Raw genomic sequence first — 18977 nt, 5'->3', positions numbered from 1 at the left:
AGGGGGACTCTGGGTGTCCAGAGGGGCCTGCTCCCAGGGACTCAGGGAATGCAGGACAACCAAGGCGGTTACAAGGGATGAACAGGAGTCGGTGGGCAGGAAGGCCTGGAGCAGGAGTCGGTGGGCAGGAAGGTCTGGAGGCAGAGAGACAGGATTTCCACTGCCTGCCGAGGGTTATGTAGGGGGAGAGCCCCAGACACTCTGGTGTCACACTTTCACACTTGTCACACACTATGTCACACCCTTTCACACTATGTCTGCCTTTGCAATAAAATAAAGGGGAGCCTTTCTGATTATGGGACAGAGGACAGGTGCACAGGCCCTGCCACACCTCAGTGTTAGCCCAGGGCGGGGGCATAGAGACGGTTCAGCAGCCCAAACGGCCAGCAGTCCAGAAAGCCTCATCAGGGCCACCTCTTCTCAGCACGTCCTCACCCCAGCCAGAAGGCAGTGGAGCCCAGGTGGCCCCCAAAGGGACCATGCAGGGCAGGGCAGAGACGAGCAGCCGGTGGCAGAAACAAACCTCCTTCTGAGAGCATCCACGCTCCCACCTCACTGAGCCTGGGCCATGACCCAGCACCAGCAGCCCCTCTCTGAGCAGTGGAGGAGGCACACCAGGGCTCAGGGGGAGCTTCGGAGGAAGGAGGTACCCCTCTCCCAGCCTCTGTGATTTGACCTTTCTCACAGCCCAGAGCATCCCACTCCCACAGCCAGCATGGGGCGTCCTGCCAAACCCTCACCTCTCCTCCTCCCAGCCAGCAAATGGCCCCTGGGACAAGACACCTGTGTCTCTGCACAGCCATGCTTACATGACCACCAACCCCAGAAGAACAGGAAAGCCCCTGGGGACCAGGCTGGTTTGAACTAGGAGCAGTTGATCACTCAATTCTCACCAAGCCCTGAGCAAAGCACATTATAGTCGCCAAGCGCCCCCTCCTATAGTTGAGTGTCTTCACCTCCGTGTGACAGATGGCAGGGGAGTACAGATCAGTCAGGACACACAGCCTAAGGTCTTACAGAAGGGAGTAAGCTCTGAGCTTCTCTGCTGCTCCTGGCCCCCAAAACTTGAGGAGGGGCACCCCATAGGCCTCACCGGGCACAAGCCACTCCAGCCCAGCAGATACAGTATAGGTGAGCATGTCCGCAGGCCCTCATCCCCTGGGCTGATGGTGGGTGGCCCTGCTTGGAGCCCTGAACTCGGGACAGTCCCCTCCCGGGGGCTCTAAGCCCTCCTTCCTCCAGAGAGGAACTGAGTTCTCCTGCACTGAGAGGACACACATTCACATCTGAATGGCATGGCATAGGGCAGGAATAAGTGCTCTCTAACCCAAGGCTAGAGAGAAGCACCAAGTCCAGGGGCCTAGGAGGGAAACCCCAGGGAGGCAGGGCCCATGTTCCCAATCAGCCCTGGTCCCCAGGCTCTGGGCCAGAAAGAAAGGCTGGGGGCACCTCCAGCATCTACGGCACACCTTGTCATGGCTGCTACAGAGGCATCTCATACAGCCAAAGAGGGTGGGGACCCACCCACACCTTACCCCAGTGTCCCCAGAACCCCAACCCTCACACATACACAGTGGGGAGAGGCCTCATCTGGCTCCCCTCCAAGGACCCGCCACCCAGCTGCTGAGACCCCGCCAGACCTTCATCTTCCTCATCATCTCCTCCTGGCGCCTGCCCAGTGGCTGCCTCTGTCGGGGTTGGTGGAGAAGTGAGCTGTACCCAGGGGGCTGGGCGTCACCACCTCACTGCTTCCTCCCAGGAGAGCTTGCGGTCCGGGGGGACCACAGCAACAGGATGCACGTCCTCACACCTCACACAGAGAGGCTCCCAAACAGGCAGGACACACAGACCGACACACAGGGGGCAGGCAGGTATAAGGCCAGATTTTCCCACAGAGCACTCAGCACACACAGCCAGGCCCTATTCTGAGGAAGACACCCCAAGAGGGGAAAAGCCACAGCTGCCCCCTCCCCAGGCAAACATGTCAGTTTGGCATACTCTGCCCCCTCTCCCCAAGGGGCCTCTGGGTTTCTGGCTCACTCCCTGTCACCCCGGGCTTTCTCTCTGTGGTCAGCTCTGGCTGCCTCCTTCTGCACCACCTCTGCCACACACAGCAGGGGTGGGCCAGGCAAGGCTGGGGAGCTCTGTGGCCCCAGAGAGCCAGCCCCATTCCTCCTGCTCCTATGCTGCAGGGGCCCTTGACCCACGTGACGGACTCTGACACTAGTGGTGAGAGCCTGTGGCCATGCTCCTCTGAGACCCTCTGGCAACCCAGGATCTGGGCAGGACCCCAGCAGCACCCACAAGAGAGCACAGGAGAGGAAGAAGGTAGGTCCCCAAGCCAAACACTTTGCACATGCCTCACTGACACACTGCAGATGACTCCAGAATGAGCCATTTCTCCAAGGAGCCCTGGCTGTCTTCAGGAGCAGGTGTGTTCATTGCTATTGGGTATCCTTGCTCCTGAGTATCTTATTTAATCTTCAGGCCATTTCCTGAGCTACACATTCTTTCCCCGAACCTTAGAGATAAGAAAAGTAAGGCTGAGACATTAAGTAATAAGGCCACATGGCTAAGAAGGAGCAAAGCCAGGACTCTGTGGCTTTTCAGTGGCCGTGAACAAGTGTGGCTCAGATCTCATCTGCTGTGGCAAACGACCTAGACCTCTAGGTCCATCACTGTGTCCCCGCTGAGGCCACACAGTCCATGGGCTTCTCTGGCCAGTGATTGAGTCAGGGAGGGGGGTGTGATGGCAGAGGCAATTGGCTCCAACAGGTGAATCTGGCCTGGGAATACCCCACCAGCCTCGCTGAACCCTGCTATGCTGCCCTCCTTCCCTGGCCCCTTCTTCCAAAGGGAGAGCCTGGCATTCTCACTTAATGAGAAAGAAGATAGAGGCAAAGAGTGCCGAAGTAGCCTGGTGCCTGGCCAAGGCTAGAGCCAGGGCTCCTGACTCCTGGGTCCTTTCTCCTGGGCACAAGGAAGTAGCTGCGTCTTCCCTTCTAGCATCCAGCCCCAGCAAAGTCTGCCCCCTCCTTCCAGAGAGCCCCATGAACTCACTCACGAAGCAGTCAGTCAGCTTTGCCTTCAGAGCAAGCAGCTGTGCTTCCCCCAAAGGCTGAGGGTCTCCCAGTGACCAGTTTGCCATTGAGCAGCCCCAGGCCTGCTGTGCCTTTCGGGTGTGCCAAGGAGAGGAGGGGAGAATGAGGGGCCTGACCTTTCTGGGAAGGAGTCTGGCCCCACTCCAGCCCTGCTTCGACCAGCAGTAGGGAGAAATCACTGAGGCTCCTGCCTGGGAGCAGAGCCCAGGGTCTCAGAAAGCAAATCCAACACACGGCAGAGTGTCCCTGGCCAGTAAAACTCCTTAGCCCTCTGGCAGCCCCAGGCTGGCCACACATCAGGCTTTCCCTTACAACTTCCCAGAGGCTCAGAGACTTTTGAAGAAAGGTAAATGTTGAAACACGAGCCTTGGGCAAGAGCCAGGAGCAGGATTCCATCCCCAGGAGAATGCTCCCCAGCACCGAGGCCCCCCACGCAGCACCCGGCTGCACACTCGCAGGCTCCCAGGCACAGGCGGCAGGCACACCTACTACCCTCGTGTTCACGTGCTGATGCTCGCCCACGTTGTCTGCGCACACACGCTCACACACACTTCCTGATGGGGCCCTTCAGTCGCCCCCAGGCACAGCAGGAAGGCAGCGGGAACCACAAGGAGGCCACAGAGGCAGGAAAAAAGCAGAGGAGAGACCAGGAGACGCTGTGTAAGAAGAAGCCAAAATGAGGAAGGGGAAATGGAGAGAAAACCAGAGAAAGGGAAACCAGCAGGAGCCCAGAGAGCACAAGAGCTGGGGTCTAGGCCAGGGAAGGACCCAGCAGCTCCAGGCAGGTGGGTCTCAGGGAGGAGAGAGACCCTAAAGACTCCAGCTCCCTCTCCTTACCCCAAACACACACACACACACACTCAAGCACACGCACACATTTCTGCCCCCAAAAGACAAGCCTGGCCAAGGGGCCCTAGTCCCTTCTCTTGGTCTCACTGCACCCCCATCCTAGGACCACCATTTCCCCAGGCTGGCTGCAAGGTGGTGGCAAGGGAGGCTGGCTCTAGGGACTAGAATCTGGCATCCTGCCTTCCTCCCAGGGGAAAAGAGATGCCTGCCCACCTCCCGCTCTGGAGGGGTCCCCTCACCATCAGATCCCAGCCCAGCGGGGCTCCCCGCAGGCTCCAGCTGTGGGCACTGCAACAGCCCTCCTCCTGAGCTCCACAAAGATCACACTACAAGGCGTGACCCCAGCAAGCTGGGTTCAAGGACCCACCTTGAGGGAGGCCCATCACCTCTGACACCCGCTTTCACTGGGCTTACTGAACATCCTGAGGTGGGGACTGTCATCCCATTTTACAGATGAAGGAACTGAGGCTCAGAGAGGTCACTTAGTTAATAAGTGGCAGAGCCAGGCCCCAGACCCAATGGACTCCAAAGCCCAAATTCAACTTGTAATTCTCCAGTAAGGACTGCACAGATGTCCAACAGTCACAGGCAGCACACTTAGGGTTTACTACAAAAGATTCATCTTGCTGCTATTCCATCTTGCAGCATTCCAAAAATTTAACTGGCAAAGAAAGCACTTTTGAAGGAGCACCTGGGTGGCTCAGTTGGTTAAGCATCTGACTCTTGATTTTGGCTTAAATCCTGACCTCAGGGCTGTGAGATCAAGCTCTGCATGGGCCAGGCGTTGAGCCTCTCCTTATTCCCTCTGCCCCCAACTCTCACCCTTTATTTAAAAAAAAAAAAAAAAAAGGCCCTTTTGTGACATAACCAACACAGATAGACAGATTGTGTAGCAGAATGCAAAGTTTGCAAAGATTTTTGCCATGAAATACAAAACTAGAAAAACATTTCCAGGTTCCCACTAGCCCACTGAGGTTGGGCTGGGCTGGGCTGGCCACACCCCTGCCCCTCTCCCAACCCAGGAAGCTCCTCCCCTCATCTCGGCTTGGTAATCTGTTTCTTTTAAGAAGTCCTTGTATTCTGAAGTCATTGTTCCCTGACACCAGTCTACAAAGAGTGACTAGCCTTGCTTGGGAGATGGTCACTCTAAAATTACCTCCTTCCTCTTTTATTGATTTTCCCTTTCCTTTACGAAATACTGGTGAGAGTGAAGAGTGATGTTTGGTTCTCTCTTTTACAACCCTAACTGAATATATAAACACTTTGCCCTCACGGATATCAGTCCCACCACAATGCCTTGAAATGTGACTGGTTGGTCAAAAGCCAGAGTGCAGAGAGCTCCGTGGCCCATGTCAGTTGTCTGTCCATCAATCCTTCAGTCCCAGGGCTGGAAGCCTAACACCGGAGACAGGTGAGGGACTGGGGTCTGCTCTTCCTCCATACCCACCTCTCCAGATGGAAGAGAAGGCTCCCTCTCCAGGTGCCTGCAGCTGAAAACCACCCTCCTCCCCTCTCTCCTGGGAGGGGAAATTCCAGCCTGTTCAGCAGATAAGCCTATGGCCAGTGGCCAGGGTAGAGCCACCCAGAGCCCAGGGGAAGCTACGGTGCAATGGGGCGGGGGAGACCGGAACAGCCCACAACAGAGCATAGGGGAGCAGAGGCAGCAGAGGCCCATGTCAGGATGGGGAAGGGGTTAAGGAGAGCCCAGAGGGCCCAGCTGAGCTAGGGTAGTTGAGGTGGAAGACATAAAACAGCAGCAGTCACCCATCCAAAGGCGTCTAAAAGGCTTACAGGAGTTCCCCACATCTGTGAGAAGAGGGAGGTGTTCCACAGATGAGGAGACTGGGGCTCAAAGCCTGGGATCTCAGGGCAAAGTCAGGTGAAAGGAAGTTTAGGCTAAAAGAAGCACTGGAGCCCCAAGGGAGTGCTGGAGGGGCCCTGGCTGGGGACAGGCTCCCCTCCCCTCCCCTCCCCTCGGGGACCACCCACCAGATTGAGTCCATCCCTAGTCAATAGCAAAATCAGGCTTCCAAGTCAATAGTTCTTCTGGAAGGGCCAGAACCACCCAGATGGAGGCAGGCCACCCCCTTCCACAATCAGAAACCACCCAACTGTCCAGACCTCCCCAAAGAGCCCTCCACTCCTCCCATCCACACTCCAGGGGGAGAAAGGAACTTTTTACCAACTTTCCAGGAGGGCTCAAGCTGCTCTCTTCTCAGGAGATCCCACTGGATTTTGACCCTCACATACAGCCCACAGTGAGCAGCCCCTACTCCTGGACTCTGGGATGTGGCCTCCTGGACTGGGAGAGCTGTAGCGGAGGCTCATCTTGGACACCCTCCCCCAGCCTCCCTGGCTCTGTTCTGCAGGGAGCAAAGCAAGATCCCTAAGCCAATACTTGAGAGAAGGCATGACTGGTGATAATACAAGTCTCTAAACAAAAACAAAGCAGTGCACAGAAAGAGTGAGGCAAGGGAAGTGAGGCAAGGTTCTTAGGAAGCAGCTCAGAGAAGTGACAGTTGAGACCTGATGAAGGAGACAAAGCAGGCCAAACAGAGTACAAACAAGTGCAAAGGCCCTGAGGTGGGAAGAGCAAGGTCAGTGCAAAGAGAAGGTAAGAAGGTGGGTGAAGGAGGAAGAAGTCCTAAAATGCTATGCTGAGCTGAGCTGAGCTGAGCACTCCACACAATTTACCTATCAATCTCCCGGAATCCTCACATGGGAATAGTAGTAGGATCCCCCACTTTGCAGATGAAGAAACTGAGGCACGGCTTTAAAATCTCCCCAAGGTCACAGAGCCAGTCAGCAGGGTGGCGGGAATCCAAACCCCAAGCCTGGTCCCAGAGGCCACGTGCTCTCACCACTGCACAAACTACCCTAACAGCCAGGGCCAGACCACAGGGCCTTAGCTGGAGGCCTCTGCTTTGAAGCTCTGCATGGAAATAGGAAGCCCTGGGGAGCTCTGCTCTGACCCACAGTGCTAGAACACTAAGGCTGCTGTTGGGGACAGACCCAAGAGCAGGGTGAAGCAGGGAGCCCATTTAGAGGTGTCCTCAATGACCCAGATGGAGCCACAGGCAGGAAATGCCAGGTTTGGCAAAGGCAGGAAATGTGAGCAGTGGCTGAATATGGGATGACCAAGAGAAATGAAGGAGACTCCAGGGTCTGAGCGACAAAGGGAAGGAGGAGTCATTACCCAAGATAGGGACATGGTGAGTCTGAGGTGCCCAGAGATGTCGGGGAGGGCAGGGCAGTGGGGACACAACAGCTAAGACCCCAGGGCAGCCAGGGCAGAACGCACCATTGGGCTCCTGAACCCCCATTCCCTGTCCACTTCCCCCTCAGGCACTCCTGTCTGGGACGTCCAGCTCAGCGTGTCTAGTCTGGACAGCTGCAGGGGAAGGGGAGAGAGGGAGGAACATCTCCCGCTCAGAACTTCTTCTGGTGTGAGAAGCCCCACAGCAGAAGATTCAGGGAGCAGGCCCAGGCTCTGCAACGCTGGGCAGGGAGTACCCCTTTCTGAGCCCTGAGCCTCATCAGTAAACAGGGAGCAAGACAAGGGAGGATTAAGTTTGACTGAGTAGATAAGAGGGCCCAGCCCAAAGTGGTAGCTGATTTCCTTTCTATTCCTTCGCCCGTAACTTGACCTGGGATTCCTTATACCCAAGCCAGAAAGTTCAAGCAGCCTCTCCCACCTAGTCCCCACCCTGCCCCACCCACTCACCCCCGGTCCACACATGCCTTCCATGGTGCCTGCCACCAAGCGCACCTGCTCCCCGTGACTCACCCAGGCTTGAGCATGACACTCCTGGTGGACGGCAAACACTAATCCACCCCACCTCCCCACAGCAGCCTCCTCCACCCCACAGCTCTGCAGAGGTCCTGCAAGCCACCCCCTTACCCTGCCCCTCTTTGGCAATAAGAAGGCAAAATGGTAGATCCCATGGAAACTAAACATCAGCTACAAGCAGTGGCAGCCCCCACTAGCAGCCTTAATGTGCTTGACATTCCTGGCATGGAGGCTGGGAGACAGTCCACTGTCCAGAGGTCCAGAGAAGGCCCACAGCCAGCCCATCTGAGTGACACAGAGCCTCCTGTCATGCTGGGTGGGGCCTGCAGGGGCGGGAACGACCCCACCCTTGGCCCAACACCCCATACCACCTGTTGAGAGATGTCAACACAACCACCACCAGAGCCATCACCCACCCCATCTGTCTCCACCATGCAAGTGTGAGTGCTATTCTCAGCCCCAGGCTCCAGGACTTGGGCCATGGACAGAGGGGGGAATCTGGCCCTCTAGTGCACCGCCTCCCACAGATCCCTCATCAGCTGCTGCCTTAGCTCAGTGGGGGAACAGCCTGCATGCAAGAGCAACCAAGCATGGGCCCAGCCCACAGCCCAGCAGAATACAAACCCAGAGCCGGGGGAAGAGAGGGTGAAGTACCCACATGGACTGGAGCCAAGAAAGTTCAGCCCTGGGCACCTACAAGCTCCACAAGGAGACCCTGCTTCCTCATGATACCAGTCCATGTTGGCCTTTCACATCACCTCTTCCAGGCAGGCTTCCCTGACTCCACCCCAGCCACTGGGACTCACTTGCCCCTCCGGATGGCCTGAGCCCCTCGCATATTTCTGTTCCTATCAGAGAAAGTCGACCTAAATGTGCAAACAAGTCATTCATTTATTTCACCAACTGGAATCCTCCAAGTCCACATCTGTGAAATTTTAACTGTTAAACAGTACTTTATGGAGATAAGATATTTGATATTTTTTCCAAATATATTATTCCTACTATTTTGGTTCTTGTTGTTATTTTTGTTATTCAAAGGAGCAATGCCCACAATCACTTTTAAATAACTCGCACCCAGTCCGGCCCACCAAAGTGCAGACAACTCACACTTGGCCCAGGAGTCAGTGGGGAGGGGGAGACTCAGCCCGGTCTCTGTGCTCACTCCCAGGCCTTCATCGTCCTCAAAGCTGTGCTCGAGACTTCCCTGCCTCAGCCCTGGACTGTCCACAAATCCCCAGTACCTGTGAGAGCACCACAGGGACCCCTAGCTTCATAGATGGGGAATCAGTGGGTGAGGACTGGCTGGTTCAGTGCTCCCCAGCAGACGAGGACTAGTTCCACTGCATTTCAATAGAGGAGGCAGGGGGGAATTTGGGAAGCAACCCGAGGGGAAGGGGTGTTTGACCACTTGGTAAACCGGTAATCCGGTAATCTGGTCGAGAGTGAAGGCTGGGGTCAGGGAAGCAAGAGGGACCACCAATGGACTGGGGGACGTCACATGGCTGCTCCTGCCCCTGGGAAATGGAATGAATATTCAGGGGCTTTTGCAGGCTTCCTTCTGCTGATCCTGCATCCTGTTTTTCTGTGCTTCTGAGGGGAGGTTAGAAAAATAGGGTGGGCAATGGGCAGGCTGAACGGGGAGGCACCATCCCCCCAAGCCCCAGCAGACACAGGAGGTCAGTGCACAGGAGCAGAGCCCTGGAGGCCTCCCTGTTGCTAGGGACAGCTGGGGGGATGATGTGGGGCCCACCAGAGGCCTGGGCACGTCATCACTTTCCAGGTCTCAGAGTCCTACCTCTGAAATCAAAGGAGGGAAGTAAGGACCAAGTGAGCATGAAAGGCCTGTCCATCTCGGCTTCCCAGGGCTCATGCACACCACCAGCCCTGGAGTCCCTATCTCACCAACTAAGGAGGGACCCCAGGATCTGGCCCACATCCCTCCACTCAACACCTCTAGGCTCCCACCAAGGTTCCAGAAGGGCTGAGACAGTGAGGACAGGGAGGTATGGCAGAACCCCCACACACACAAACAAAACCACAGCCAACACCAGAACACCCTCTGTGCCTGCTGGAGAGGGGTTCATGCCCACTTCCCCTTCCTCCTCTGGGGCTCTCCTTACCAGAAGAAACACAATTCAACACGGAGGGTAAGTTGAACAGCCAGACAGAGTTATGAATCCTTTTTAAAAAAAGAAAAAAAAGTTTTTGAATCATGGGAATGTGCCCAAGGAGGCACACAGGAAAGATCCGAGTAGAGCAAGACCTAGGGATGGACACCTGATCCCAGATTCTGAAGGTCGGCCCCTGGCCTTCCCCCAGCTACAGTTCTGGACACTTCTGGATCATCTAAAAGCTGGAAAGGATTCTGTTGCCTACAGGGAGAGGAAATCAGAGTGGGAGAACTGAAAGAGTGGGGAATAAAGGGGGGTCCATCTTGTCCCCCGGCGTCCCACACTTGCCCTCATGAGGCCCTCTCCAGGCAATGCCTCCTTCCTTCCTTCCTTCTTGGAGGCCTCAGACCCACCATTCCAAGCTGGGCTGGTCTTCTGCACCACCAATGGGCCAGGATGGCCCAACAAGACATACACAAAATGCCAAGGCACAGTCGAACACCCACACCCACCCAAGGAACCTCAGCACCCCCACCCCAGAATAGAGCTGGGTCCACGAGCTGGCATCCCAACTTTCAGTGTCCTTGGTGTGAAATGGAGACACCATTCTCCCATTTAATCCTCACAAATAGGAAAACCGAGGCTCAGAGGGAATGAGTAACTTGCCCAAGGTCAAGGGCTTGAGAGGAGCAGAGCTGAGATATGAACCCGAGCCTTTTACCTTGCCACAATATATGAGGTACTATGCAAAACATTCACCTTTGCTTCTGCACTGGAGCCTCATACTCCAGTGCCTAACACTTAACATTAGGTGTCTACTATGTACAGGTGCCCGGGTCACAGACCCACCATGGGACCAGCCTCCAGCCTCAAAGACTCTGGATCTAGCGGGGAGGATGGTTACCCCATTCTACAGAGAAGCAAACCAAAGCAGGAAGGATTAAGTAGCTAGACCAAGTCCTAGATAAAACAAGGAGACCAGGAGCTAGAATCCCGGGACTCAGGGTGCACTGAAAGCACTTGACTGCCTGGAGGCTTCTCTCTCTACCGCATTGCTCAGGAGCAGCACTGCACTGGCTGCAGAATGTGTTGGCGGCCTCCCCAGCTCTCCTGGGGTGCACAACGTCCAGGGTGACCTGTGAGTGCAGCCGCACAAAGCAGGGATGCAGGCACTGGATTCTGTCCTGCTGCGGACCATGGGTTTCCAACAGTGCTGACTCAGCTCTCCCTCCAGGTAGCTTCTGCAGTGCTCTGGGCCAGAGGTGCCAGGATCAGATGCCCCCCCCGCCACCCACCGCTCCCAGTCCACCAGATCCAGACAGGGTCTCCCCCAGCGTCCTCAGGAAGGGCCCAGGGCCCGGCCTTGGTCGTGGCCTCCTCCAGACCCACAGTCCACTCAACCAGGAGGGCTAAGCGGTCAACTTGGGGGAAGGTGGTGACATTCTAGCTGAGCCAAGACCACTGCCCGAACAGACTGCTATACTGTCCTGTTAGGTGTGGAAGGGATGCAAATAAATAACACGCTAGCTTAGTTTCTATTTCAGAAAAATAACAGTTATTTGTGTCCTGTCCCAAGTTCAGTAAATGTATCCAACTAATTGTGGATTTTGTTTCTCATTTTGGATCAGGACTCAGCTCACACCCTAGCCATTAGCTAATTCTTAATTGTTCCCTGTCCCAGGATCCCCCAACTCTTTCTTCATGGGAGGTGTGAGCTACAGGGCCTATGCTCAGCTCTTTTGCTACCTTTGGGTTCCCTGATCAGGCCAGCTCTGTCCAAATCTGACCCTCTAGGGTCACCTTGATTCCTGGGGGCAGCCGGGCTCCCACCTCCCTCATGGAGTGGGTTGGTGGACACCTGGCTATGAGGGAACCCCAGACTCAGGGAAGGGCTTGCTCTGCAGCTTCAACTTCTCCTCTGATGTGCCAGCCTCCTGCGGCAACCAAGAGTCGGCTTCCCCACCACACACACACATACACACACACACACACACACACACACACACACACACACACACACGGCACAGGCCTGAGCATTTATCTGCACTTTAGTAGTCTCCCCCTGGGGGAGCCTGACTGATTTGACTGGCTCAGTAGCTAGAGCTCTTGACCTCAGGGGTCGTGAGTTCAAGACCCTTAGGTGTGGAGATCATTAAAAAAAAAAAGTCTCTCCCTACCCCTGGATTCAGGGATGAGGGTGGCAGCACCTGGGAAAGGCCAACCTAGAGCCAAGTCTGATAGCAGGAAGGGAGGAAATTCCAGGGTTTCCCTGAGCCTCAGTGCTCTCATCTGCCAAATGGAACCATAATCCAGTCCTGCCTACCTCATAGTTCAGCAAGACAATGACTCAAATGAAAAAAAAAAAAAAAAAAAAAAAAAAAAGGTGGGTGGGAGAGTTCTGCATAAATTACACAACACCACAAGGATAAAGACTTTGTCACCCTCCCACCCCCAACCCTCTGGAGCCAGCTGGACCCAGCACGGACACAGCTCTACCCCAAGCAGCATTCACCCTATCTCACTGAGAAGAGGACCTCATGCTTCTCAAATCCCAGATGGGCACACTGAGGTATGGGGGCCGAACTAGGGTTCAAGCCAGGTCTCTACAGCCTGTACTCTTCTGTTGCACATTAGGCTCCCTGAGTGGAATGATGGGAAACGTGCTCCACACGCCTCATCTGGTCCCTGGAAGCACAGCCCACCTGGAACCCTGTGTCCTTCCCCGACCTCATTCAATGGGGCTCTGGCTCAGAGGCCTCTGACTTCCCTCCTCGAGAAGACAACACCACGACCTCCCAGTTCAGCTTTTTCAACCAGCACAGGAAAAAAGAGGGAAAAAAATGTACACCACAGTTTAACTTCAAGAATCCTCTCATAAGCAAAACAAATAGTTCAAAACACAAAAGCCAGAATGGTCCCTACCTGTGGGTTCATAGGGGCTTCCCCAAACGCTCCCCAGGAAAAAAAAACCATGTGCCGGTGCCCACCAGGGACCAGGCATTGGTCACATCACTTCCTCTTGTTTCCAGGTACAGAGGAGGAAATGGGGGCGCAACTTGCTCTGGACCTCAGAGGAGCCAAGTTGTCACTGGGACCACACTCCACCCTCTCTATTAGGGTCTGTCTTCCTCCCATACACACCTCTTAACCACGGATCAATCTGTTCTCTGGCCCTGCCCAGCTGCCAGTGTTCCGGGGCCCCGGGGTTAGCATTTGCATCTACCCAACACCTGTATCTGCCCTGAAGATAGTGAACATGTCCTGGCAGAGTGGATGTCATCCCAGAGCAGAGAAATAGGCCCCATGGCAGATGGGAAGTGGGAAGTGGGGGTCCCCTTGAGGGGCCTCTCCCAGTCCAGGTCTCCTGTGCCAGGTCTGTCCCTGGTGCCCAGTGGTGGGCCCAGTCTCGTCCAGTCCTTAGGCATGTTGGCGACAGTCCTGGGGAGATGCTGAGCTGACCAAAGGGTCCAAAGAAAGTAGCAGCAGCTGTTGGAAAAGGGGCCAGTCTGACAAAGGCTCTGCTGTCACCTGATACCCTCATCCAGCCCCACAGCCTCTGATGGCTCCTCCAGCCACAGGCCTGAATGGAAACCCCAACGAGCCAGAGCTGCCCCCAGGCCTCCTTCCGTACCAACATTACTGCTCCCGTTGTCCACTCCTCTCCCAGCAGTGTGCACCTAGAGCCAGAGGCCCCCCACCTGCTGGCATGACCCCTCCTTCCCTAAGGATGCTCCTCTTCTGATGACCCTCCCCTGCTCTGACCCAGAAGCTGGGGGACCCCCACATGGCCATCGCACAAGTGGCCTGGCCACGAAGAGCAGAGCACACAGGGTGCCTGGAAGAGGGGTGAACTGATGCACGGAGGGCCTCTCCCAGCTGTTAGGCTCTCCAAACTTAGCAGTGTCACCCCCCCACCGTGCCACCTTGGGACCCCAAAACAAAGAAGCAGGTGCACATGTGGGGTGGGGAGTGTAGGATGTTATGTCTTTCTAGCAAGCCTGGGGAACAGACATCACCCAGACCTGTGATCCCAGCCCTGACAGGGTAGACTCCAGGATGGTAGCCCAACCCCAGACCCCCTTGTGCCTTCCTGGGCACAGCCAGATCCTAACCTAACCAAGCCTGAGGACATCCCCTCAGGACTCAGGACTCACCCCCTCACCCTGGGGCTCCTCCTATTCCTCAGAAAGCCTGGGGTTTCCTCGGCCCTGGACGGTGAGACACCGGGTTCTCAGCTAAGCCCAGGCTGGAAGACAGACCAATAGACAAATGGCTCAGGCAGCATGTAAGGAAGGAAGGTGAGCTGGCTGAGGCACATAGGGGTCTGGGGTCCCTCCTGGCCCTCCGGGGCCTGTTCTCCCCCAACCTATCCTTTCAGTCTCAGGCCTCACCAGACCGCTCACATACATTCCAGCCACCCCAGACAAGCTACCAGAAACATCCCTGCCTACCCCACAACCCACCTTTTCTGCCTTTCAAATCCAGCTCAGGGTTTGAAAGTGCCTCCTCCAGGGAGACTTCCTGATAGCCTAGGCTGGATGAGAAGCACTTCAGGCACCAGCACCCTTGCTTTGATCTCTCCCTACTGCTGTGATGGGCCCTGGGAGCTCCTTGAGGTCAGGAGCAGGTTCTCTCTTGGTACCCCAAGCACTTCAGCATCCTGGCCCACAGTGGGCAAGCCACAAACAGGGGAATGACAGAATAAATAAGGTCACCACAACCCGAGGGAACTAATTCAATGTAAGCTGAAGCATCTAAAACAAGGAGCCAGCAGGGATGTCCCTACGAAGGTGCCCTGGGAGCTCCAGACAGGGAGGCTTGCAGGGGCCCAGAAGGCCCCGAAGCCCTGGCCTGGCACCAGCCACTACGAGTCCCTCCCTGCAGCCATGTGGTGGTGGATGCTGGCAACCGCCCACTCTCCCCAGCCCATGGGGCTCAGCCCAGAGCCACTGCAGCCCTCGCACTGCAGAGGCAGGCACGTCTGCATCTCTCCACCCTTCTGCAGAGGCAGCGGTGGGGGGCTGGCCCATGGCCCCAGGCTTGCGCACTGCATGCGAAGCACAAGTGCCCAACCCTAGGGCACCCCGGCTCTCTGTTCCCTGAGGCCACTGTCTTCAGCCAGGCTCCAGCTCCCCGTCTTGGCGCATGCTGGGGCTCTAATCCTACCCCATCGGCTGGGCAGCAGGGCTGAAAGGGAGGTCCAGAAAGCGGAGGGAAGAAGGCCTGCAGACAGTCCAGCGGAAATGGGTCTGAAGGCAGCAGCTCACTGGCCCTAACAGTGAAGTCATGGGTCCAGCAAACCACACAGACCCCCAGGTCAGCGATCCCTGGCATTTCTGTCACCCAAAAGTTGTTCCCAGTTGGAAGAAGGCTCTGGCAGAGAGAGGGGTTAGGCCAAGCCCTTTCTGGCATCTGACCTAGAGCCAGGCAGAGCTCCTCAGCAGGGCCCCAGCCCACTCTTGAGGACCTCAGTTTCTGGGACCAAGTGCTGCAGCCCCCGTCTCCAGGAAGCTCCACCAGAGTCCTAGGCCATTTTACTGTGGAAGACGGTACTCTGCAGTGATGCCTAAGTCCTTCAGAAGGTGACTGTGGCAAGGGGGAGGTGCCCCAGCCATCCAACTCCAAGTCCTGAGCTCTAACTGTGGCCTCTTCTGCTCCCTAAAGTCCTGAAGTCCTACAGCTCCAGCTGCCCTCCCCCACCCACCCCACACCCTAAAAACCCAGGGGATCTCCCAGGCCTCTGCCAGCCCTGCCTGAAGAGTCCTTGCATCTTTGCGAGCACACACCCAGTGCACTGAGCTGGGAGAGGCCACAGCCACTGCAGGAGGCAGGACCCACCCTCAGGAAGCAGATACTCTAGGGGGCTGGTCCCAGGCTACCATGGCCCACACTCAAGCGTGAACCCAGGAGTGCTGCCTTCCCACTCCACACAGCCAGTCTGCAGGGGCGGGCAGCAAGCTCCCCAGGAGCAGTGGGTCTCAGACTTTTAGATACCACTCCATGAAAAGACTTGAGAGAGAGAGAGAGAGAGAGAGAGAGAGAAAAAGAGTGTGTGTGTGTGTGTGTGTGTGTGTGTGTGTGTGTGTTTGGTGTCTGTGTATGTGTGGTCAATCGCATGACTATTTCTTCCCCAAGAACATTAAGAAATAACTAGTACTAACATTATTTCATAAAAGAGACACTGTTGCAACAACATAAATAAAAGTAGACAGACTCTCTTAATAAAGAGGGTTTGTTTATACTAAATGAACTGGATGCAGCTTTTATATTTGGGAAAACACATATACTCACATACACATCACATTGCCTCCTTTGTCATCATTTTCTTGCAGAAACTCTTGCATTAGACTGCATCAGGAAACCTCAGGCCAACCCCTCACCCCAGAGCCCACCAAACATCCCAAAAGGGTAGAGGTCACACACAGGTGAGAATCTAGTGGGGGACAAGGGCCCTCAAATCTCCATTAATGAGGGAAGAAGACCCCTCCTTTAATTTGGGGACCCAAATCTGTCAAATGATCCCCCTCATAGGCAAGGAGTTCTTGGTCAGGAGGGGTCAAGAAAGGTCATTAGAGATTCCCATCTCATTTGCATGGTTCCACCAGAGACTTGGTAAGCCAGATAGTTGACCAGAAGAGCCCATGGCCAAGTCACGCCACGGCTCAGCCTCAGTTTCTTCATCTGCTCAATGGGAATCATTATGACCTCACCTGGTTGAAGCCGGGATGAGAATTTTTACCAAGTACCTGGCACTCAGTAGGTATAGAATAAACCATGGCTGTTATTGCTAAGTTAATATTTGACAAAGGCTTCCCTTGGAGCAAGAAGAATATGCCTTTCCTTTTTCAACTGCCCAACCCTGACCCCTAGCAGCCCTCAGCACAGAGCCAGCTTTGCTGCTCAGTCCACAAATGGGTGGCTTCCTTGGGAGATGGCAGCCTCTTTGGGGAGGCCCCAGAAACCCCAGCTCCCAGGAGAGGGCTCCTTCCATGGCACAAGAGCAGCCCTCTGGGGAACGATGAGCCCTGCCCTTTGCTTCTGACCACCAAATCTGCACAGCATGCTGCATGGCATTTGTCCCCTACAGCAGGAGAAGAAGCAGGCTCAGAGAGGTGAACCAGACTTGCCCAAAGGCAGGAAGGACTGGGGAGCAATGCAAACGCAGTTTTCTAAAAAGTCTTACAAGTGCCTGCCCCCAAGTCTGGGCCATATTCAGTGCCTCCCTCTTCCTCTTTCAGGGCCCCCATGATCTCCATCCTCCAATCCTACATCCCACATCCAGAGCCCCTGCCCAGGCTCCTCTGAAACTGTCCAGGCCTGTCCTCTGTCAGTGCCCTTCTGAGTGGTTGTAGCATTGGCATCCTTTTCTTTGTACCTTTAATCCCAAAAGGAGACTTGCCAAAGAGGCTCTAGAAAAACACAACATACCAGGGTGACATCCAACAGAAAGCCCTCCTCCCCCAGGTGCCCTCTTACCTGGAGACCAGAAGCTTCCACTCAGCCTCTCTCTGGTTGATCCTATGTACTGCGTGAGCACCCACGCTCACAACCCCACCTGAGCCCTCAGCAGGGACACTAGGGATGCTCAGGAAAAGCTGCACCCATTAATTAGACTCTCCGGAGAAAAAGTGAAGGGCCACCTCCTGCTTCACTAGCTGCCAGCATTTCCCCCCACCCCACCCTCACCCCCACCCTGGCTCCCTGATGGGTCCGTTCCCTGAGGGTAGGGTGTGGTTTTGTTCAGTCCTATACCCTCTGTGCCTAGAAGAAGGCCCAGCACCTAGAGGGGGGTGCTCAATGTTCATTTCATGAGTAGAAGAATGAATAAGCAACCCCCATCACTCTACTGAGGGCCAGAGTGAGGGGAGGGGGGACTTACTTGGAACCACCGAGTTTATGTGTAAGATGAGTTCAGATTCACTCCAGAACTGTCTGACTCCCTCCCCTGCTCTAGGCTGCCCTTCTATGCACACATGCATGCACACGCACACGTACATACACACACACACACACACCGCCACCACAACCCTGGCACTGGGGCATCATAAGCCCTGATCAGCTAGGGCTCAGCAGGGATTAGCTGTCTATAGAGGCCTGAAATGGACACTCACAGGGGCAGGGTTGGGAAGCAGGACTAGGCAGGGATGGCAAGCTCCTGGGTGGCTTCATCGTACGGCCCTGCCCCACAGAGCAGGCATCTAGGGAGCACTTGCCATGTGCTGGGCCCTGTCCAAGGCTTTACTCTCCAAAACCAGTATGTGCAGAGGAACCATTACTGCCTCAGTTTATACAGGAAGGTCCTGCCACTTGCCCACAGACAGGGAACTGAGGACGGCCCGCCTGCCAAGTCCACGCATGTTTGTCTCTCCGACGTGCCCTTGTACTCTCTTCTCCTGTGGTGAGAAAGAGGCCCAATGCTGAGGGTAGGCCCCAGGGATCCTAGAACCTGATGGAAACAGAACCAGGCAAAGCCTGGCCTTGGGTTAAGGCAGCAGGGAGGGAAAGAAGCATTCTCTTCATATTGTCCAAGTCACACAGCTTGTAAGGGACAAGCTGGATCAAGACCGCCTACTCCAGAGTCAGGGACCTGGTTGGCTGCCAGAAATCAGAGATGGAAAGGGGGCCCCGATGGGGTCATCTGCGAAGAAGAGAGGAGAAGAGCTCAAACCTCGGCTTCTCTGAGAATCCAAGAGATAGAGATTTCCCCACGAGACTTGATCAAATGTGGCCCAAATCTACCACCCAGACACCCCTCACCACTCCCAACCGTGCCCCTTTTCTTCAAAGGAACTAATGGTCTCCTGTGTTCACTCTCATCCTGCACCTTGGCCCACATGGACCCTTCCAAAACACCTTCTCCATGTCCCATGCAGCCCAGGAAGCACACCCTTCTCTGCCCGCCCCTGGGCAAAGCAGCCTTGGCCTCCCTCTGAGTCCAGGCATGAGCCAACAGACTCTCCTGGGTGGGGACTCAGCTCCCCCCTGGGCCCCAGCCCAGCCAGGGCACACTGGAGCTCGGGAAAGTCTAGAGGCCATGTTTCCACCCTCTCCATGCTCACATTCCCCAGCCAAATGTCTCCCGAGTCCCCAAAGACACCCTACCAGAGATGATGGCTAGCTCAGAAG

General features: G+C 55.5%; 1 protein-coding gene across 20 annotated transcripts in view; it reads right to left on the bottom strand.

Annotated features, from left to right (window-relative positions):
* Positions 1-18977, bottom strand: part of BIN1 (bridging integrator 1) — a 55083-nt gene that overhangs the window by 31693 nt on the left and 4413 nt on the right. The window contains exon 1 of one of the 20 annotated variants that reach the window (XM_082691099.1): positions 1641-1716. The exons of 16 other annotated variants lie outside the window; for them this stretch is intronic. In XM_082691099.1, coding sequence (XP_082547225.1) covers positions 1641-1658 — 18 coding nt within the window. In that variant the 5' untranslated portion in view covers positions 1659-1716. Of the gene's footprint in view, positions 1-1640; positions 1717-18977 lie in introns of those variants that run through there. 3 more of the 20 variants (XM_082691089.1, XM_082691098.1, XM_082691104.1) reach the window with 3 other exon arrangements.

The sequence above is a fragment of the Mustela nivalis genome, assembly GCF_964662115.1.
Source record: "Mustela nivalis genome assembly, chromosome: 11".
Taxonomy (NCBI): domain Eukaryota; kingdom Metazoa; phylum Chordata; class Mammalia; order Carnivora; family Mustelidae; genus Mustela; species Mustela nivalis.
The sequence above is the reverse complement of the archived record's forward strand: the minus strand, read 5'-3'. Positions and strand labels throughout refer to the sequence as shown.